The 23,171-nt window shown below is 41.2% G+C and overlaps 2 protein-coding genes across 3 annotated transcripts in view; one reads left to right on the top strand and one right to left on the bottom strand.

The window, feature by feature from the left end:
• afap1l2 (actin filament associated protein 1-like 2) overlaps positions 1-12,189 on the top strand; it is a 43,975-nt gene extending 31,786 nt beyond the window's left edge. For both annotated transcript variants that reach the window (XM_072455750.1, XM_072455749.1), the window contains exons 7-19: positions 3,302-3,481; positions 3,566-3,652; positions 4,150-4,225; positions 4,555-4,647; positions 5,314-5,525; positions 7,316-7,461; positions 7,549-7,660; positions 8,435-8,647; positions 9,286-9,565; positions 9,949-10,122; positions 10,512-10,687; positions 11,300-11,497; positions 11,580-12,189. In XM_072455750.1, coding sequence (XP_072311851.1) covers positions 3,302-3,481; positions 3,566-3,652; positions 4,150-4,225; positions 4,555-4,647; positions 5,314-5,525; positions 7,316-7,461; positions 7,549-7,660; positions 8,435-8,647; positions 9,286-9,565; positions 9,949-10,122; positions 10,512-10,687; positions 11,300-11,497; positions 11,580-11,606 — 1,974 coding nt within the window. In that variant the 3' untranslated portion in view covers positions 11,607-12,189. The remainder of the gene's footprint in view (positions 1-3,301; positions 3,482-3,565; positions 3,653-4,149; positions 4,226-4,554; positions 4,648-5,313; positions 5,526-7,315; positions 7,462-7,548; positions 7,661-8,434; positions 8,648-9,285; positions 9,566-9,948; positions 10,123-10,511; positions 10,688-11,299; positions 11,498-11,579) is intronic.
• A 115-nt stretch (positions 12,190-12,304) lies between these two features.
• vwa2 (von Willebrand factor A domain containing 2) lies at positions 12,305-22,775 on the bottom strand. Its single transcript, XM_072455751.1, has 13 exons — positions 22,723-22,775; positions 19,673-19,747; positions 18,825-18,958; positions 18,641-18,750; positions 17,422-17,619; positions 17,218-17,351; positions 16,496-16,625; positions 16,144-16,199; positions 15,937-16,044; positions 14,393-14,974; positions 13,224-13,775; positions 12,814-12,939; positions 12,305-12,732 (listed from the first exon to the last, which is right to left on the bottom strand). The coding sequence occupies exons 1-13, from the start codon at positions 22,772-22,774 to the stop codon at positions 12,593-12,595; spliced, it is 2,397 nt and encodes a 798-aa protein (XP_072311852.1). The 5' UTR covers position 22,775; the 3' UTR covers positions 12,305-12,592.
• Between the last annotated feature and the right edge of the window lie 396 nt (positions 22,776-23,171).

Raw genomic sequence — 23,171 nt, 5'->3', positions numbered from 1 at the left:
GGTGACATGGGGTACACCACGGTAACATGGGGACATGGGGGTACACCACGGTGACATGGGGTACACCACGGTGACATGGGGTACACCACGGTAACATGGGGTACTACACCACGGTGACATGGGGTACACCACGGTGACATGGGGTACACCACGGTAACATGGGGTACACCACAGTGACATGGGGGTACACCACGGTAACATGGGGGTACACCACGGTGACATGGGGGTACACCACGGTAACATGGGGTACACCACAGTGACATGGGGGTACACCACGGTAACATGGGGGTACACCACGGTGACATGGGGTACACCACAGTGACATGGGGGTACACCACGGTAACATGGGGTACACCACGGTGACATGGGGTACACCACGGTGACATGGGGTACACCACGGTAACATGGGGTACACCACAGTAACATGGGGTACACCACGGTGACATGGGGGTACACCACGGTGACATGGGGTACACCACGGTAACATGGGGTACACCACAGTGACATGGGGGTACACCACGGTAACATGGGGTACACCACAGGGACATGGGGGTACACCACGGTGACATGGGGGTACACCATGGTGACATGGGGTACACCACGGTAACATGGGGTACTACACCACAGTGACATGGGGGTACACCACGGTAACATGGGGACATGGGGGTACACCACGGTGACATGGGGTTCACCACGGTAACATGGGGACATGGGGGTACACCACGGTGACATGGGGTTCACCACAGTGACATGGGGGTGCACCACGGTGACATGGGGTACACCACGGTAACATGGGGGTACACCACGGTGACATGGGGGTACACCGCGGTGACATGGGGTACACCACGGTAACATGGGGACATGGGGGTACACCACGGTGACATGGGGTTCACCACGGTAACATGGGGACATGGGGTACACCACGGTGACATGGGGTTCACCACAGTGACATGGGGGTACACCACGGTGACATGGGGTACACCACGGTGACATGGGGGTACACCGCGGTGACATGGGGTACACCACGGTAACATGGGGACATGGGGGTACACCACGGTGACATGGGGTTCACCACGGTAACATGGGGACATGGGGGTACACCACGGTGACATGGGGTTCACCACAGTGACATGGGGGTACACCACGGTGACATGGGGTACACCACGGTGACATGGGGGTACACCACGGTGACATGGGGTACACCACGGTAACATGGGGACATGGGGGTACACCACGGTGACATGGGGTTCACCACAGTGACATGGGGGTACACCACGGTGACATGGGGTACACCACGGTAACATGGGGTACTACACCACGGTGACATGGGGTACACCACGGTGACATGGGGTACACCACGGTAACATGGGGTACACCACAGTGACATGGGGGTACACCACGGTAACATGGGGTACACCACGGTGACATGGGGGTACACCACGGTGACATGGGGTACACCACGGTAACATGGGGTACACCACAGTGACATGGGGGTACACCACGGTAACATGGGGACATGGGGGTACACCACGGTGACATGGGGTTCACCACGGTAACATGCGGACATGGGGGTACACCACGGTGACATGGGGTTCACCACAGTGACATGGGGTACACCACGGTGACATGGGGTACACCACGGTAACATGGGGGTACACCACGGTGACATGGGGGTACACCGCGGTGACATGGGGTACACCACGGTAACATGGGGACATGGGGGTACACCACGGTGACATGGGGTTCACCACGGTAACATGGGGACATGGGGGTACACCACGGTGACATGGGGTTCACCACAGTGACATGGGGGTACACCACGGTGACATGGGGTTCACCACGGTAACATGGGGACATGGGGTACACCACGGTGACATGGGGTTCACCACAGTGACATGGGGGTACACCACGGTGACATGGGGTACACCACGGTAACATGGGGTACTACACCACGGTGACATGGGGGTACACCACGGTGACATGGGGGTACACCACGGTAACATGGGGTACACCACGGTGACATGGGGGTACACCACGGTGACATGGGGTACACCACGGTAACATGGGGTACACCACAGGGACATGGGGGTACACCACGGTGACATGGGGGTACACCATGGTGACATGGGGTACACCACGGTGACATGGGGTACTACACCACGGTGACATGGGGGTACACTACGGTAACATGGGGTACACCACAGTGACATGGGGTACACCATGGTGACATGGGGTACACCACGGTAACATGGGGTACTACACCACGGTGACATGGAGGTACACCACGGTAACATGGGGTACACCACAGTGACATGGGGGTACACCACGGTAACATGGGGTACACCACAGTGACATGGGGGTACACCACGGTGACATGGGGGTACACCACGGTGACATGGGGAAGCTCGAAACCTTTTCAAATGATGTATATGTGGTTGCCGTGGCAATGCCTATATCATTTTTGCCAAAAAAAAATACTCTATTAATGTTGAGTAGAATCTGTGAAAAATGTGGGCTTTATATTTTTGTGCGTTAAAAATGGCACAACAACATCACCTACAAAAGTGAAAATACATTGCACCTATGGGAGAAACCCCAACGTCAAGTTTGTCGTGGAGCCAGAGAATTCGGTAAACGAAATCTTCTCCTGGAGACAAAACATATTTTATTGTGGCCGTGCCCCCTGCTGAGACAGCAATTCCACTAATGTCAACTGAGAAATAAAGCTCATAATAAGGTGTGCTTTGAACCCCAGCCTCCTGCGTGAAGGGCAAACGCCTATCCTACTGATCTGTTTTGTTTTATTGTGATGGAGCTCAACTACACCCCAAAGCCCCAATAATACTGAGGGCGTGACAGAGCCATCTTCATCAAGTCAAAAGTGCGGAGTATGAAGCCCAGCGAGGGTGTTCACACTGTTTCACACTGAAGCTGTCTCACACTTGATAACCACTGCTACCTTGCTAATAACCTTTCACATTTGTTGATATAATCCCTCATTCATCCAGGAGTAATGAATTGTAGTTTCAAATGTAGTCAGATGGACACTTTTTACAAATGGAAGTCAACATATTTTTGCTTCAAACGTTTAATATTGTGTCAATGTCCTGTATGTGTGTGCCATAGATGCTCCAGGCCACCTGTGTTTGTCTATCATCTGCAAACTAACAAATAATGTGCCTCAATAACCACCACTACACACAGTATCCATTATCAATACTTACTTACACTTCAACTGCCATAAGCCAATACCGTTATTACTACTATTACTACTTTTAACCAGTTACATTGGCTTTTACAGTGTTACAAGAGTTCGAAAGAGCAGATGCCGTTGCTGGACGTGAGTCTCCTGGGCTGCTCCGTGGTGTACAAAGAGAAGCAGCTGAAGAGGAAGGAGCACAGGCTGAAGATCGTCCCTGTGGGAGGAGAGGCCATTGTCCTGGGACTTCAGAGCCGAGAGCAGACGGAGCAGTGGCTCAAGGTAACGTCCTCAAAGCGAGCGCTGATGTTGAAACAGATTTGTCTTTCTTATGAAAACGATACCATCAGTGTTTACATGTCTCAGGTGATCCAGGAGATTAGCCCCAAACCTGCTGAAAACGGTGATTCACTGCACTGCGCCTCTGACTCGCCCAGGCTCATCTGCACTAAGGTACACTGACTAAAGTGAATATGTGTTTCTATAGCTACAGTACTATGCAAAAAGTTAAATCATGTGAAATCAAGGAAATACATGTATTTGTATTTTAAATTTCTATCAATAACATTTGATACAAGATCAGTTTGTGTGTCAAAGGACATAATCTTTCTTTGGATTCAGATCAATGCATTTGAAGATATACATTATGAACAAAAAGTCTTAGTGTTAGAATACTATTTACCGTATTTTCCGCACTATAAGGCACACGTAAAAGTCTTTAACGTCCTCAAAAGCCGTCCGTGGGCTTAATAGTCCGGTGCGCCTTTTCGTGCGCAAAATTCGGTACAATATTTATATCATTTGAAACAGTTATAAGTCTGGCTATTTGTTATGTATCTTTAATTTTGTGCAAAGTTGTACAGTATACACGTAATTTTGTATAACCTTCTTAAAATCCCACCTAGGTCATTGTTTCACGTGTTTCAACCCAGAATGACATGTTCTTTTAGGGCGAGCTGGGAGATCGGTACTCAGAAAGTGGCAGCAGCACCGACAGTCACGCCGAAACATGTGAAAACAAAGATGGTGAGTCAATCTATGTGCTGTCGTGACACATATTCATGTGCAATTACTGTCGGGATCACATGCAATGGTATTTATTTATTTATTTGTCTATGGGAGTTTTTATTTATTTATAGGAGATCTTCTACTGAAAGTGTTTTTCAGACTTCCTATAAGTGATCTGTTCTTCTGTATCTACCTCTGTATCTACCTGCGTTGCACCAATGAAATTTCCCCATGTGGGACAATAAAGGAATATCTTATCTTATCTTATCTTATCTTAAACTGTAAAGATATTGTTGTTTGTTTTGTGTATGCCTGGAATTAGATGACGTCATGTCTTATCTTTACAGTGAAGAAGAAATTTCAGTTCAGTAACCTCATAAACATCGGCAAGAAAAAGCCCTTGTCCTTAGAGAGCCCGGAAAAAAGCCTCGACACGTCAGGTGAGAAGGAATATGCATTGTTTTTCTTGATAACCAAAACTTTAGCATGATGGAACCTATGGACCATCATTACTGCCATGATTATGAATTAAATTTGAAATAAATACTCACATGGATGATATTTGTTTAATATTAGGTCTATTTTTGAATTATTTTTCAAACTGCAGTTACTATCGGTGATTAGGGATGTCACAATATCAAATTTTGTGTTAAGCCTATTGAGAGAAAAAACATCACGATTTAACTATGGAAACAACAGCGAAATCTATTATTTTCTTTCATTTCCGTTGTCAAATATGTTACTGTTCCTCAAGTTTGTGATCGTCTTTACAAAATTTTACTTTCTGAAAGACAAAATAAAGTAAAATTTGACAACCAGTTTATTTTTTGGACTAAAAATTGAACAAAAAATACTCAATTTTGCTTATAAAATTGTCATGAATATTAATTTTTTTGTTCTCTATTATATTGTGACCTGAATAATCACCATTATCGATTAACCTAATAATCTTGACATCCCTGCAGGTGAGTAATAGTGGCTGTTACTAGTTGTTATTGAAGTAGTCGCAGTGATGAATTGGAGTAGAAGTGCTCATAGTATTTCACTTTACTCAGTACTTGCTTAAATCTCTACCATACTCAAAGCAGGGCCCTTGTTTCCCTCAGGTTACCTCAACGTGCTGGTGAACAGGCAGTGGCGGACGTGCTGGTGTCTAATCAAGAACGGGCAGCTGTGGTTTTATCAGGACAAGCACAAGTCCAAGATCAGCCAGCCCGCCGTCAACCTGGAGGGGTGCAAGGTGTGCCCGGACCCCAGCCCCGAGCACCTCTACTCCTTCAGGATCCACCTGGACGGGGCGCAGCTGACAACATTAGAGGTAAAGTTGGGGGGGAACCATAAACACTGTTACACCTTAAACCAGGCATGTCCAAACTAGGGCCCGGGGGCGAAATGCCGCCCTCAGACCAATTTGTGTTGGCCCTCCAGCTCCCTGCTATGTTGGCCCAAACAACAAAAACTAGTACTTTTTACTGTGAAATTTGGAAAATTCAGGCATTTTGATGTTATATCAACCTAATATGAATGTTCCAAGTATAATTAAAGGTGTGGAGGCTCATTGCAATTATGTCAAATGCAAAAAGTGAAATGATTAACTTTGTCATTCAGCAAATTCGACATTGTCAAGTTGTTTGTGGCCCTCTGCCCCGTTTAAGTTTCAAAATGCGGCCCTTGGTGAAAAAGGTTTGGACACCCCTGCCTTAAACCAATACATGCGTTCGCACATCCGGGAACTTGTGCAGTAGCATCCGAGTCCGCCATTTTGAAAGGGGCACAACAGCACGTCTACTACATACGAAATCCAGGAAATATGAGGCCAAAATGCCAAAAACCTGCGTTCTGTTGACTGACCAGGAAATGATAGCTTTGTCGTGTACCTTAGTTTGCCGTGATCGTCTAAAGAATCAAAGTATTCGTAGCTCATTATGTCGTAGAAAAGGACGCAGTCGTGTTGGGTTTTACATATCGCGTGCCCCTTTTAAAATGGCCGCTGTGGGGAAGTCCCGGCTGTATGACGTCACCGCGAACGCACGTATTGCTGTGATCAGAAGAGTTTTGTCAGCGTGTCATGGCTAACAAAGTGTCAAATATATGGTTGTTGTCCATTTGAACCCAGCAATATGTTAAACTTGAAAAACGTTAGCGATGGAATTGTCCCTCTCCCTCAAAGGAAATTATAGCGGTAGACTCAGACGTAAACTTTATGTTCTTTTGTACATCACTAACTTGGAAAAAGCAGTATTTTCCATCTTGAACTCACAGTCTATGTTGTCTTGACTAATAACCCGAATTTGAGCTGAGCGTCTGGAGGGGAGAAAAAAGAAAAGTCAGCATTTTTTAACGCCTGCTGCTGTAAGATTTCTATACACAAACATATTCCCATTTGGGACACACAGAGAGGCAGCTTATGTTGTGTATGTAGCAGCGCACAGGGGTGGTCCCGGTGTCAGCGCGGAGGGTGGAGGCGTTTTTGGGGGACTAATGTAACGCCAGATCTAATTAGAATCTCTGCACCACTCTGCTGCTGCTGCTGTGGTGCATATTTGGTCAGATCCACTGGAATCTGGTGTTTAGTCTTGCGGGTGCTGTTTACGTTTGTTTTTATTGTTGTTTTCTTAATTATTGCACTTACTTTATTGGGGGGAAAACCCAGTTAAACTTAATTTTGGTCTGTTGCTTCTTGTAAATGACACAATATGCAAACAGCTGTAAAATCCGATTATGATGTTGTTAAAAAAACATGAGCCGCTATTACTAATTAGTAGATTGAAAGTCTTTTACCTAAACTATTATTAGTCATAGAAGGGACTTTTTTGACCATGTACAGTTCAAATGTTATCTTAGAAATTCTGACTTCTACATATGATATAATATTGTTCCTGATATTATTTATTGAACAAATGAATGACAAAAAATATTGTAACAGGAATTAATGATTAGCTGTGAACACTTTCTTTTCTTTTTTGTTACTGTTATAGAAATAAATCCCAAATGAAATCGTAATTTGTGAAAGCATACTGTCATACAGTGTGGCAGATGTCATATGCCTCTCTCTGATGCAAGTGCCTGGCATGTAACCTGAAATGTTCTCCCTGCCCTCTCGTTCAGGCCAAAACATCTGCAGATATGGGTCACTGGCTGGGCCTTTTGTTGTCTCAGACTGGAACCAAGACCAGCCCTGAGGATCTGACGTACGACTACGTAAATGCTGAGAGGATCTCGAGTATCGTCAACGCGGCCAATACTTCACTATAGTAAGGCACTCCCTGTTTGTTTTGGCAAAAGCAGCGCAGTGAGCTAAGCATTGAAGACACCACCTGTTTGTGTGTTTATGTGTGCAGCTTGATGCAGAGGAGGTACTCAGAGCCCAACACTTACATCGACACTCCGCCCTCCTTTTCCCAAAACTCTGATGAACTCTATGATGACGTAGCATCGCTCGCAGATCCCGAGGTACTTCATAAATCACGATTCATCTAAATCATGTGACTGACCTGCTGTAGAGTGGAGGCTGAATGTGATGAACAGGAGGGCTGTTGTTCTAGCAATTAACAATTCAAACGTTATTTTGGAGTGGTCAAAAATGTTAAAAAATGAATGCAAATGTTTTGGACAATAAAAGACATACCTTGAAAGTGGCTTCCTGGTAAAACAAAGGAGAAAATGAGGTATTTTTGAAGCAAAGTCAGCAGAATGCAGTTTGAGTAAAATATAACAAACATTTCAGTGTTATAATTATTGTAAGAAAAAATAATTACGATTATTATTCACGATTGTTACTGTGAAATCTCGTCTAACATAATATTACCATTTCTCTTTTTTTGACCAGCTTTGTGAAGTTGAACACTGAATAACAAAATGAAGTAAATCAGTCGAAAACAGACCTATAAAAAGTACTTGGATGTATTTTTTAAAGTATAGATTAAATTAAAGTCACTTAATTTTTTGGTTTCTAAAATGGCCATGTTTATTTTATTGTAACCTGAATTATTATTAATTAGCCAAATAATCTTGACATCCCCAGTACTGGCTGTTAATAAGTAAACAAAATAAAATGTAAATAAATGTTAAAATACTAATTGATTCTACTAGTTCTTTAGCATTATCACTGTCACTTCATTTATATTTATTTTCTTTACATTCCTAAACAACTGCATCCCAACATTATTTCTAGTCGACATTTAAACTCTAATTATTTCACCACGTGTTTGTCCCATTGACTTCCAGGATGCTGAGGAGACTGAATCCTTCGACGATGAGACTAAAACCATTGAAAACGACAGTGAAAACAATCAAACAGATGAAAGCATTAAAGACACAAATAAACCGGAGGACCTTTACCTAGACCTTATACCTGTGCGCTCCTTCTTACACACGAGCGGCAAGAACTCACCTGCCAAAGACACAGAACATACAGAAGAACACCAGGAACCCAAAGAGGTACAGGGATTTCATATGTGTTAGTATGTGATTGTATTTCATCGTTAAAGTGAATACAATATATAAAGTAAAGCTTGTGATGCAAACACAATGTCACAACGTGACACTCCAGTGGAATCCAATAGTTTAAAATCTCTCTTTCTTAGTAGTATAAGACATCAAATGCTAATAATCCAGTCTATGAATTCAGATTTGTATAAAACCAGTAGTTTTCTAAAATAATTTCTTTTCACACAAGTAAATTTGATGTAGCTACTTTACTTTTACTTCATTACAATTGGCAGCCGGTAACTGTACGTTCTACTCCACAAATTTTTTTAAGTAGACTTTAAAGTAGAAAGTTTTGATTTTTAGCATGTTCATGGTGAAATTTTGCCTTAAAGTTTTTAGTTCAGGACTAGGCTTTAATTCACTAAAAATATTTGGAAATGTATTCTAACTGAAATAAAAACTACTTAATTTGACACTGAAAAAATCAATGCGTGCTTCAAAACAAGTATATTTTTGTATGCGCTACTTTTTGCTCCTTTATCTGTACTTTTACTTAAACAACAACTTCTTCCAGCACTGGTTTTAATTGTATTCGACACACATTGTTGGGAATGAGACTTGTACATGACATATTTGAATGATTCCAGGTCGACCCACCAGTCCCAGCTGAACCACTGCCAGTATTAAATGAACCAAACAGCCCAGAGGAGCCCTCCCAAACACAAGTCCCGTCACAGCCACAGGAAAAACCTCTGAAATCATCGCCCCAAAGCCAGGAGAGCCCGAAGAGGAGCAGCGTGGGACAGATCAGTAAAAGCTTCATGGGTCCAGCTGGGCCGGGCCAGAGCTGCACGGGACATCAAAGCCCTCAGACGCCCCGAGCCAGAAACACAAACGGGGCAGAGAGGCCAAAGGCGTTTACTTTAGGTGAGGAAATGCCAGAGTGATGTGTGAGGATCAGGGTGGGTCCGAATCTGCTCATGGTACTTCAGTGGGACAAACTTGATTTACACAGTATTAAAGTACTGCAATTTCACAATAGTATTACAGATAATGCCACCCAACCACAACATTACTAGAGGAAAAACGTGTATTGTTACTAATACTGATTTTACTGCCACTACAGCTACTTGTCTGAGAATACAGTTTGTAAAATAGTAATCTAGTAAATTGAGTATTTAGCAAAACTGAGATTCACTTTCATGACACAAGAGCACCATCTAGTGACAGTATAGTACTATGCTTGCGTTCAAAGTGATCAGTGCAAACTCTAAATAGAATATACAGTACTATATAGCATGTTTTTGTAGGTTCCTATGGTGCAGTGGAGGGTAAACTGGGGAAGAACCGCACGGAAGCCGACCTGAGGCTATACAGAGACGAGCGAGAGCGTCTGGAGAGGGAGAGGGAGGAGGTGAGGAGCATTCTGGGCAATCTGAAGAAAGAGAGGAGTGAAGTCAAAGAGGAGCTCACTGCCATCCAAGGTACACACTTTAACCAAGTCTAACTATTGTTAATATTCCCAAACTGTTTAATTGCCTGTTTAATTGATCTTAAATAATTGTGTTTTTATGAATGAATGAATGAATGAATGAGTGTAATAATCCCCACTCAATTTGTAAATGTAATAATATATTTTATCAGATGTTCTGAATTAAAATCTGAAATCTGTTTATTACTATGTAAGTGAAACTGTTTGAATACAGTACTGCAAATTAATGAAATAAGCAACACATGTATATTGAGCAAACACAAATGCCGATTTGAAGAGGAACATTGTTACATCCATGAAATACTGCAAACATAAAGATTGTTACAAGTTTGTGTGCATCAAGCATGCAAAGCCAGTAATCCCTGGCATGTTTTGGTTCAGACCCCAAACAACAGGCCGCATTAGAAGCCCGTCTGAAGCAGAGGGACGAGGCGTGTCGGGAGGCGGAGAGGCGGAGGGTGGAGGTGGAGCTGCTGCTGGTGGATGTGAAGGAGAATCTGAAGAAAGCCGAGTCAGGGCCCTTCACCCTGGGAACCACACTGGACCTCCAGGACACGGTCAGTACCACTGTTGTAGAGCTCAACAGTGCTCTACCAAATCTGATTATGCTTATGGACTTATGGGGGAATGAGATCAATAAGCTATGGAGTAATTGATTTGAATTCAATCAAATAAATTATATAAAATGTGGCAATAGAGTAAGATGTTCTGGTTCTGATATTTAAAATATATGATATGTTTTATTGTCATTGCATTACTCTATACATTAGTTTCAGGAAAATGATTATTTCCTGATTTGAAAGATTTTGTGAGGACTTTTTCCCATACAAGTGACTAATTAGATTTTATGTGTTATTGCTATAACAGCAGAGGAGCGTTGCATACCTTGAAACTCCTATAAAGCTGATTAGCCTTTACTTTTCTGCTTCCAGAATAAGCAGAGCCGTTGAGCTCTACTTGCATACTCCAAGTACATACTCAAGAACAGATACTTTGAGTACATTATATAATACTGCATGGTTAAACCCAAAGCTACTACCAACAGAGGTGGTCCATTAACATTTTCACATATTATGTTGCTCCTGGAACCTTCCTGTCTATAAGCTCAACTACAGTATTTTAATGCATAACCACATTTACTGATATCATATCTGATCTTTTGTCTTTAGTCTAAATCTGCCACCCTTCCACCGTCTGTCCATGTGTCGTCAACATCATCATCATCTTCATCCCCGGGCCCTACGCCCAAAGCTTCGAACAGCACAGTGAGTGCAGAACCAGGCTCTCCAGTCAACTCTGCATCAGCGCTGAAAACCAGACCAGCCTCTATAATGGCAACAAAAGGCAAAGTTCTACAGAAAGCTAAGGTTAGTCTTCAAACTAATAATACATTAACCTTAATCATCAAAATAATCTAAAGTTTACTCAATTGTGTTTTTATTTTCTTAGGAATGGGAGAAAATGTCGGGCACTTAGGAGTGAAGCTTTGAAATTCTTGTGAACTGTGATTGATAACATTGACAACTCTCCTGACATACTGTAACTTCACAGTGGTGACCACCATCATACTATCTTCACAATCCACATCCAAGTGCAACAGACTGTGTGGGCCTTTACTGACACCTGTCAATCAGAGCCACTGAAGATCATCTGTTGGATTGAACCAAACAAAGTCCACTCAACATCGCCTTCCACCTTTAAGAACTGTGTTTCTTGTAGTTTTAACACATCTACATGAAATGTTTGCCAGTTTTCAGTATTTCCCCCAAACCATAAACAGCTGTTATGCCTGATCAAGAGCCAGCATCGTACCAGCCACTGGTGTGGTGTAAATGTAGCCAGTTATTATTGTCCCACCATTTCCACATTGGGATTTCATGGGTTTAAGGCCACTGAAAACATAGAAACCAGCCTCGAAATGTTCTTTTGTACACTTTAGATTGTAGCTTGGTTCATATACGCTGGTAGCCAAGATGTAAATATATTTAGACCATTAGCCTTTGGCTTGTATTGCTAGCTAAAAATGCACTTTTTATTCAAATAAAAATGTACTGACAAATACCCTGGTCTAATTATCTTCATATATAATTTTAGACAAATTATCCATTATACATATATTATTAAACTTTACAATCCAGTCACATGGGGTCAGTATCAGTGTTCCAAACGCTTAAAAACATGAAGGCAATCAAGAAATGTATGTGAAATAACAAATGCATTTTTAAAATAACCTCAGAAGTAAGAACAATATAACATGTATTTCTTTGGCACCATATATTTCAGTCTTAGTTGTTTGCATACAAAATATTAGAGGTATATTTCACAGCAGCTCATTTACAGTGAGTTATGACTTATACAGTAGTTTTATAGAAAATCATGGCGACACTTGAGTGCAAGCTTAAATAACACACAATATAGGTATCGAGTTTTCCCTTTAACTCCCTTTATATAAAATGGTGTTGTCATTGGCGTGTGTGTCTCTGTGTGCGGTGCAGTTTGTATTGATGAAGCAGCTCCTTATGGCTCTTCTTCTGTCGCCTCTTCTTCCTCAGACCTGCAGGTTTGGGCTGATCTCCTCTGGTGGACGACCTGCTGCTGCTTTCTGAAAACACAATAAAGGAAATTGAGAAAAGTACATCAAGGAAACTCAGAAATAAACAAGAATACATGTGATTCCACTGACTGATTTCACAGTGTGGCCCCTCGTAGCCTTGGCACTGGCAGCGGAAGCTTCCTCCAGCCATCATGATGCAGATGCTGTCGTTCATACAAGGGTTGGGTTTACACAGATTCACTGGCTTTTTCACCTCTGAAATGTTCAAATGTTAATGTTAATTATCATGAATGCATACATAAGTTAATCTGTCTATGGTAGAATATTGTGATCAAGTAGTTAAATTCAATTAGAAATGCATTCTCTATTTAGTATATATTTAGAGTACAGAGAATGTTTGTCTTCTGTGTAAATATTAAATAATATCACAATTAGAGGACCGCTGAAGTTGGTTGAGTTTTGAGGTCAGAATGACTCCAAAATAACAACTGGACACAACTGATATTTCAATAATGACATACTTGACATAACGGCCTTACCTGTGCACACCATCTGCACCAGCACGTCCTCAAAGTACTTCAGATCCTCATACGATGACACAGAGATCATGTGCTCCTCTGACCCCGCGATGGGCAGCAGCCTCTCCCTCTGGGCGTCCCCTATTCCGATCACAAACACCGAAACCCCATTGTCTCTCAGCTTCTGCGCCGGGACCACCGCATCCTCGCCACTGGACCCATCCGTCAGGACCACCACGGCTTTGTTGACCCCGGGCCGCCCCCCTTTGGCCACGGTCAGGGCGTTGGAGTGGATGTGGAGGAGCGCCGCGCCCGTAGAAGCCACGCCTCCGATGTAGGTTGCCTCCTGGACAGCTTTGAGGATAGAGGATCCGGTCTCGTGGGTGTCCAGGTTGAAGACGGTGACGGCGCGGCGGCCGTAGGTGACCAGAGCCACCTGTGCCACATCGCGGTTGATGTCGAACTGCACGGTGAGGCTGCTCACAAAGTCACGCAGAGAGGGGAAGTTATCTTTGCCCACACCTCCTGAAGCATCCACTGCAAATACAAGGTCCACGGCTTGGCCCAAGCAACCTGTAAAACACACAGGACGTCACTCACAAATCAGAATCAGGAAAAGGTTTGTCGCCGTTGTCAATGAACAGAATTCACAAACATAGGAACTTGCTTTGGTGATTCGGTGCAACATAACACAATGAACAATGATTAAAAAAAAACTATATAAGTAAAAAATAATTAAAAAAAATAGGCTAAAAGATAAACATTTAAATAGGCTTACTTTGTACACACATTTACAGTTGAGTGCTAAGTGATTACATAAATATATGACAGCTTCTATAAATAATAATAATAGTGAAAAATATATAGATTAAAACATCTTATTGCAGGGCAGACGATTGATATTGGGTTTATATAATATTGTATAGTATAGTTTTGAGAGAAGTCAAATTTAAGCTGAAATCGTGTTCTACAATGGACATTTCCTGTTAATAAATCTGAACATAGTGTAAATCAAATCATTGTTTTGTTTTCAGGTTAAAGATTTGATTCTGCTGTAAAAAAAAACATTATAATCACAGTAACAACAAGAAATACGTGAATTGTGTAGAGAAATATGCGCAATGAGAAACAAAAGAAGTTAAACTAAATCACAAAAGTATTATTATATAGTATTTTTAAATGCAAAGTACCTTGGGTGTCCACGCTGCAGATCTTGGCCTTCAGCTCCGGGATCTTTGCGCTGAACCAGTCCGGTGTGGAGTACGTGAGCGTCCTCTGCGGGTTTCCTGTGACGATATTCAGCTGTCCCTTTAGACTGTCCGGACCGACTCCAACCAGAAAGATCTCCCTGTCCCGGGCATATTTGGACGGTTCCACCACTTCGTCCGCAGACAGGGTAGCGGTCAGCAGGACCACCACACGGGGCAAATCATCCGTGACGTCGGCAAAAACTGGTGCGCTGAGAAAACCGTTGCGTGTGACGTAGCTGAGAGCTTCTCCAGCCTTAGCGAGACCTCCCACAGGCTGAAGAGCATCCACAGCCCGGAGTAGACCCTTGACGTCCCCCTTAAACGCGCCCACTTGTGCTTCAACTTTGGTCTCTCCGCCAAATACAGCCAGGCCGATTTTACTGGGAGTCTCGTTGGCCATTACTGTTTGGAGAAATCGTTTTAGGAAGGATTTAAGGCGGAGGAAGCCTTCAAGTGTTATTGTGGACGACCCCTCCAACAAGAAGAGCAGGTCCACAGAGCAATCCAGGGAGATGGCAGGAGCTAGGAAAAGAGAGGTTGATTTGTGAATTCAATTAGATCTTTATTATCTTATCAAAATGCAGCAACAAAATAAATACTAAAACTGAAATGACTGCTGTCTTTACAATAGGGCATCACTGTCAAAGGAAGAGCTGAGACTCGGGCTGTCAAAAGAATCCATACCCAGATACCAGTCGATACGCAAACTATTATCCAAACTAGATATTAATGGGAGAAAAAATCGACACGGAAAAATGAAGAATGATGTTAGACATTTACTGTTTTTGAATGGTGTAAATCTATATCAGAACTAGTGTAAGACCACTGTAATGGCAAAAATAAGGCAAGGAAGCGAGTTGCTTTGTCTCAATGTTAAGGTGATTTAATCAGGCGTTTCCCTCTCTCTGGTACATTACATTATCAGAATCTCCCTCTCGTCCCAGGTCCTCCTTATTTATACATATTAGTCACATGACCCAACACACACGGACTCAGGGACAAAAGGGACAAGAGGAACAGGGGTTACAGGAAGGAGACAGTAAATAACATTTGTATTAATTCAATTCACGTCTTGCTGGCTTTGTCCTAGTGTGAAACCAAACGGGCAGCTTCCTGGTCCCTCCAGGACGTCCAGACATGTACATTTCCAGGCAAAGAGGGGTTGTGTCAGATTGTGACTTTGTGTGCTAGAACTAAATCAAATTGAAATAGAATTGAAAATTGAGGACCAGATTATTTTTTCCACAACACCACGTGTTCATTTGTGTATCAAATTGTATTCTGTTGTGTAAAAAGAGGGTTTGAATCATCATTGTGCTCTCAAAAAACAGAATCCAGAGTATTTTCCTTCCTATCAAAAACAAAGCTAGATATGCTTTTGTAGAGGATCCAACCTGATTGGTATTGACAAGATTCCGTGATGATCCATAACTGTGAATTTCCCTTTAAACAGCAAAAATGTAAATATCTGTAGTGCCACTAACCACAGTGCGGGTGTCCTCCATACCCAGGTGGGCACACACAGTGGTACCCGTCCGATCCCTCAGACACACAGGTTCCTCCGTTCAGACAAGGCTGCAAATCACAAGGATCTGCATACAAAAAATATCAATAATAAAAGTGTACTGTATATTCTATCAATAATGTCTGACTGGAGGCGGAAATGTATTTAAAACGTTCATGAACTGCACCTGGACAAATTGTTCGATGGCAAACAGTCTGGTGTCTTTTGTAAGCCTTGCTGTAGCTAAAAGACACATACATTACACTTTAGTTATGTGAACATCAAATACACTTCTTTAAAACTTTATAAACTTATATTCTATTAATTTTGTTTTCCTATTTAGTTTAACTACAGAAACGTATCAAGAGGAATTGAACATTGCATTACACTGAACATAGGAAAACTTTATAATACGACATGTTTCACATAAAATGTATGTCATAGTCATGGTGTAACAGTAAAAAAAAAAAATTAAAAATACTGGCAACAACAATCCGACCAGTTTGTAAAGCCATGTTGACCAGTCCTCCTGGCCTCACCTGTAGAAAGGACAAAGCGACGTGTACGGAGCGAACCCTTTGGAGCCTTTCCAGCACATGAAGTTTCCCTGCAGAGTTTTGACTGTCTCTAGTGTCTTCCTCTCACAGGGAAACGACTCCACCTGACAGCCTGACAGACAAGCAAAGAATAAAAGCATAAACGACACAAAAATGTGCATCAATCATAACATAATGACCATGTTTCCTTCATGCACCTTCATACAGTTTTGCCCAATCAAAGCTAAATGGCTGAGTACCATTCTCGCCTCACAGACATAAAGCCCAAGGTTTAATTGAAGGGTCAGGTGGGTCTATATTGTGTGAAGTTTGCATGTTAATATTGCTAGTTTCATCCTAGCTGGACGGAGAAGGGTCCCAAACAACAAGGACAATAAAGTGTTCCATAACCTTAAACTTTTTACTTGTGTAACGTTGAATTCGATCACATTTTTTCTCTTTAAATATATCTATGTCCGTTGTTGAAGGTGCAGTTGTTAAATATTGGTAACAAACTGCCAGACATACAAACACATCAAACCACAGTTGTCAATTATGTGTAATTGTAGCACACATAAATATAGCTACAGAGACAAATGCACATTTTATCCACTAAGATGTGCCATGATGGAAAGAGCATTGGCCTGTCAGCGGTCGTAATGTTAAAAGATGATGCATGGAATGGCAATGACAAAAGGCAAATGGTAAAAGGTGTTGTTGCATACCACTGGGCGTCGCATTGCAGACAGAAAAGGTGGTTAAAGTGGTGTAAAGCCCGTTGATGGCGTCAGAGAAATGTTCTGCGAAAAACACATGGCTCTCGATGGGCTCACTGGCCACGTCATGCAGCTCTTCCCATCTGAAAGACAAACGTTAATTGAATCATATAGTAGTGTTTATAGTGTTTCCTGGTGAAATGATGGTTGTACCTGGGGTATCGCAGTCCCACAGCAAACAGCACAACTCCGGTCTCCTTCAGTTGCGCCGCTGCTTGTGCCACGTTGCCCTGGGACTGGCCGTCGGTCAGGAGGATGGTGATCCGTGCCACGTCTGACACATTACGACCTCCTTGGAAACCTTTTCTCAGGATGTACTTCAGAGCCAGGCCGGTCTGTGTGCTGCCGCCTCTGTAGTAAAAAAGTTCATTATTTTTCATTTGGCAACATATTTATTTCATTCATCTTTTTATTTTTTGAATTTTTTTGTTGTAAATGACACTGTAAGAAATGCATATGTATGTCTGGATCTGTGATGAGTGAATGGTTGTACGTGTCTGCTCTAGAATTGGAACAGCCACCACTCTTTGATACTTTGACAAACAGCCGTTTAGAAATAGGTTTAAAAAAAAAAATGGTATAACACATTGCAGGGTTGACTTATGGAATCGTTTAAATGGCTAAATTAAAAGTTGCAATAATATAGTTTGCTTCAAAAGACAGTACAAACAAAGTATACTTCAAAAATATGACGAAATTGAAGAAAAATAAACAATAAAAATGGAAACTTAACAGAGCACAATATTTACAAATGGATTGTGCTGGATTAAGACAAAAAATAAATAAAAATAAAGTATGTTATTATGAATGTATCAACTGATCATCAACTGAATCTGAGTTACCATGGCAATTATTATATCAATGCCAATGATGTAATGTGGCCACACCTTTATTTTGCAGAAGATGAATGCATTTTGGATAACTAAACAATATCTATGTTATGGAAATATGCGTTCGTTACGTTGCCTTTTGTAACTAATAAAGGGTTAGGATTGTGGTAAAAATTGGGTGTGCACAAAAGGTAACGGTATTATTTGGATTTACAACAAAATAAGAAAGCGTCTCTACTTTTATAGTATAAAATTGAAGTACCCTAATACACCAGCCCATGCACATGTTTCAAATGACCTGAATTCCTCTCTACTTCAATAACCACTGACCACCAGGAGTGAAGACTGCTGCGCTAATCTGAAAATAATTTGTTTTCCTTTTGACAAAGTATTAGATACGATTTCAAATGTGATGAAAGAAAGATGTTCAAGTTCCAAAAAATCCTCTAAAGTTTCTAGTCCCTCCCCCAAAGAAATCTGTGCAATATTTGATTTCAGTTTTACTAAGAACAATAGTGAAATAGCTGGTCATAGCGAGATACCTGTAAGATATCTTTTTCATGTGCTTCTTTAGTTCTTGTTTAGTGGTGTATTTGTCCAGGGAAAACTCCAGACGTGGAGTGGAACCGAACTGAATCAAACCCACTCGAACCTGCAGGAGATTATGTTACTTGACAATTAATAGAGGAAATTAGAGAAATTAAGATACAACAGCCGGACACTAACCTTGTCTGGCCCAATGTCTAATGCCTGAGTCAGTTTGATGGCGTAGTGCTTGGATCTCTCAAAACTGCCTTTACCCACGCTGTAGGAACCATCCAGGAGGAACAGAATGTCCATGGCAGCCGAACATTTCATCACTTCACACATAAAATGAACAGCCAACGTCAGGCAAAACTCGGTTCAATCAGTGCATTCTCCAAATCCTATTATAACATAATGAGTGCATATGGAATTATCATGGTTGGTTAGTCGATGAGCCGGCGCAGGGGAAAACAATATATTTCAACAAAAAGAATAAAAACTGTAGAGCGAGACGAGGCTCAATTTTCGATTTATAGCAGCAAAAACTACTATGTGGCGAAACGTGTGATACTGTAAAATCACCTTTTTAAATACCAGAGGTGAAAAGTATGTAATTACAAATACTCTCGTTACTTTAATTGAGTACATTTTGTAGGTAACTGTGCTTTTTAAAACCTTAAACTTGTAATAGAGCTTAATTTTCTTAAATTATATTAATTAAAACCTCTTAATTCAGCTTTAAACTGTTTAGTTAATCTTTTTTTTTTTTTTTTTAATCAAATTGTATTATTGTATTGTGTACTAGTAACCAGTATGTTGAGTATTACTTTCTGTGTGTACTTTATACTTTTACCTCAGCACAAATGTGGCAGTCGCACTTGATTGAGTACATTTGAGTACATTTTTAGCCAGTACTTGCACTTTTACTTTACTACAAACTTTTTACTACTGTTGAATGCTGCAGAGTTGAAGTTCTGGTTTTGTTTTTGACAAATCAAAATACAGTATGTTGGTTCTGATTCTTCTTAACATTTAAATAACACGCTCACTCTCTCCTGCTGCATTGATCTTGTTGATGTTGTCATGACTGGTTTGGATCTCCTGAACCGAAGCCACTCGAAGAACTATAAAGGAGAGAAAAACATGATTATTCAAACGTGACATTTTTATTATGAGTTCATTACGATTACAACTGGATCCCACAATTTATTCAATAAAAAGACGTAAAAGTAATAAAAGTAACTGCCACATGTAATATAAATCAATCAAATTCAATTTGGTTATTCTTTGCACACCTATTAACTCTTTTTATGTAGCCAATTAATTTTATAGTATTATCTTTTCCCTTTTTATAATTAAGATAAGATAATATAACCATTGACCCACAATGGGGAAATTCCAATGTTGCAACAAAGATTATGTACAGAAACAATAAAAAAACAGATAACTTATTTTTTTAAAAACTCTTATACTCTTAATAAAAAATAACACTCTTATTCACAGTTGTTATATGGACAGAAAATATTGCAATTAAGATGAAATGTAAAGTCATTTGGGTTGATCAGTCGTCTTATTTTCTGAAATTGTCAGACAACATGCCCCCGTTTCCCATGGCAGCGATAACGGCCAGGTCCCGGAGACACTGCCCAGCACACAGCTCTGAGCGCTCCAGCAATTTCACGAGCTCTGCACTTTTAAGAACCTTCTGTCTTGAATCACAATGGAGAGAGACCAAACACTGTCAATGTCGATTACATTTAACATACAGTAACTACTCTAAATGGATGATGTATCGTCGCTTGTCAAGAGAGGAGGAAGAAGAAAGGAAATACAAGTCGTGGGGGATGAGAAACATCAAACGACTCTTCTAAGAACTAACAATTACAGTGACGAGCCTGGGTTGAAATTTAGTACTATCCCTGACTTGACCCTGCAAAACAATCTCCATAATTCTTGTGCAGTAGGATGTGAAGACGGCGATGAAAATGGTTTATTAGCTATCTCCATAATAAATGTGACAACCAGAATCACCGGGCTGAATCGTAAGTGGAAAGTGCCGGGGCAGAGAGAACAGAAACACCTGTTTGAGGTCGGCTCAGGACTCTTTGGGTCAGAACAATGAATCTATTGTGAGGCAGCATTTTTCAGGGATTAACCACTAAATAATGTACGGAATTCACTAAAGAGAAGACAACTGAAACCTATGACTGCTATTTCAATATGTCTCACTGGTAATAATATGACGTATGAGAGTTGATAGAGTTTAAGAGGTTTGCCACTTCACTACAAATTCACAACCCACACAAAAATAATCAATTATTGGAGCCTTTTTGGAGTCTTACAGTTATTGTCTGGTCCTAACCTGAAATGATGATGAATATTTATATAAAATCATGTTGTTTTTGTTTTTGTATTTTCTGTTACAAAAGAATACAATTATATACCAGCACCACCCAGTGTTCATTTAAAAAAAAATAATAATAATTGTGCCCCTAGTGACGACACGTGTCAAAACATGCTGTTCGTCTATGACAGGCGTGTCCAAACTTTTTTCACAAAGGGCCGCATTTTGAAACTTAACGGAGCAGAGGGCCACAGACAACCCGACGATGACAATTTGCCAAATCATTCAAAATGTTGCAGTTGACATAGTTTCGATGACTCCACCTTTAATGAGACTTAGAACATTAATATTAGGTCGGTATAACATCAAAATGCTGTAATTTTCCCAATTTTACAGTAAAAAGTACTACTTTTTGTTGTTTGGACCAACTTAGCAGGAAGCCAGAGGGCCAACAACAATTGGTCTGAGGGCCGCATTTGGCCCCCGGGCCGTATTTTGGACATGCCTGGTCTATGATGTTATAAATTGGCACTTTTAAATTTTCCACAACTTGCAGAGAGGATGCTACACAGATGTTTGTTTGTTTGTTTGTTTGTTTGTTTGAAGGTGGCTTTCAGGTACAGTCTCTCTTCTTATTTGATCACTAGAGAACTATCATCCTTGTTGAGATTCTCCTTCTCCACAGTCAGACGTGTGAGAAGAAGAGCTCAAATCTAATATTTCCGCTTTCTTGCAAACAGAGGAATAGAGCAGCAAATTCAAAGGGGAGAGTCAAAAGTCTAACTCCACATATTGACACAGTGGTACCACCTGACCACTCCCACCTCTCCACTCACTCTTTCATCTGCCCTTAATTCAGACGTCACTCCAGACCCTTTTTTTGGGTAAGTACCGGGCCCCAAACAAAAACCCTGTCTGTTCCTCCCACAGCCTCCAGCAAAATGACTGGGATTGGCGAATAGTAATCAAATCTAAACATTTTTGAAGGTTGCATGGCTTTAATATGCAACATATCCATATGCACTAATATGCAAGCGTAAACAGAAAATACTTTGTTAGGAGCCCGTTTTAAAGTATTGCTATCATAAAAACGTAATTAGTGGTTGATAAAACTTCAGAATTTCAAAACAAATAACACTGAATAATGGAAAATCTATCATGAAAAAACAACAATTGACAAAACCATCTATGGTTGTATATGAGGAAAACATCATTACATTCTGAGTGCAAAAGCCTCAGTGTGAAATAAGAAAACTGACTTTGTAATGAGCAAACTGTCCTGTTTAAAAGTGAAATCAGATTTAATATGTCTTTTACAAGCTGTGGTCAGGCTCAACATGTCATCCACCCTCAACATCACATCCACCCTCAACATGTCATCCACCCTGTCAGCACAGGAGCCTGCAGAAGGTGGATGTCCACAGTGATGGGACAGTCTGGTTTTCAAGTTCAAAGTCTTAAAACACTCACTAATAAATACTTGAGATGGTGCTAAAGCTGTCATTTTTAAAAACAACCACATAGATTATATGACCCCAGGACTCCTGCCTCTGCCTCGGGGTAAATACCAGGGCTCAAGGATCCAATATGCAACACCATAAAACGCAACTGTTCTGGAAATACGCAAAAATGGCCGGAAATTGGATTCTAGGTCCAATTATGCAAATAAAACTAAATAAATAATTGGAATCGCTAATGTCACCAAAATGGATTCCGAAGAGTGAGAATAAAACAAAAATATATATATTAGCTAACCTTGGGCGAGCAGCAGCAGTGAGAGGAGTGAGAGATGGACTTCAGAGCACATGACGCCGCACCTAGAAGAAAGAAACAAATATATACATTTATTAGTCGTATTTTGTACTCTCCAGCTTTACAGTGCTGTAACGTTTCCATGGACTATTCACTCCAGGTACTTTAACTTCCATCAATCCACTTTAATTATGCAGCACATTTTATACACAAAATGAGTTTCCAAAGTGTTGCAGAGCAGGCTACACACAGTAAACTCAAATAAAGCTCTGTTTGGATGAGGTGCGGAATGTACCGTCGGTGGGGCCAGTTCAGTCAAAGCTTTCAGAACAAAAAATACAATCACAAACAGGATGTCGGTGCAAAGATGCTGACATTGGGGTGTCACCTTCTCACAGCAGTTTCCTTGAGAAGAATGAGTGTAGGATGATGATGATAGATGAGTTTAAGTA

The sequence above is a fragment of the Eucyclogobius newberryi genome, unplaced genomic scaffold, assembly GCF_026437365.1.
Source record: "Eucyclogobius newberryi isolate DKJ021-1_F unplaced genomic scaffold, fEucNew1.0.hap1 SCAF_20, whole genome shotgun sequence".
NCBI classification, from domain to species: domain Eukaryota; kingdom Metazoa; phylum Chordata; class Actinopteri; order Gobiiformes; family Gobiidae; genus Eucyclogobius; species Eucyclogobius newberryi.
This window is presented reverse-complemented; position numbering and strand designations above follow the sequence as displayed.

What these genes read in the sequence shown, in the direction of transcription:
- vwa2 (XM_072455751.1), bottom strand. Translation starts at nt 22,774, where the DNA reads ATGTGCTCTGAAGTCCATCTCTCACTCCTCTCACTGCTGCTGCTCGCC. An exon ending in TCGCTTTGTCCTTTCTACAG is followed by an intron (nt 16,200 to 16,495) that starts GTGAGGCCAGGA and finishes TGTGTCTTTTAG; the next exon opens with CTACAGCAAGGCTTACAAAA. An exon ending in GGGGCCACACTGTGAAATCA is followed by an intron (nt 12,733 to 12,813) that starts GTCAGTGGAATC and finishes TTGTGTTTTCAG; the next exon opens with AAAGCAGCAGCAGGTCGTCC.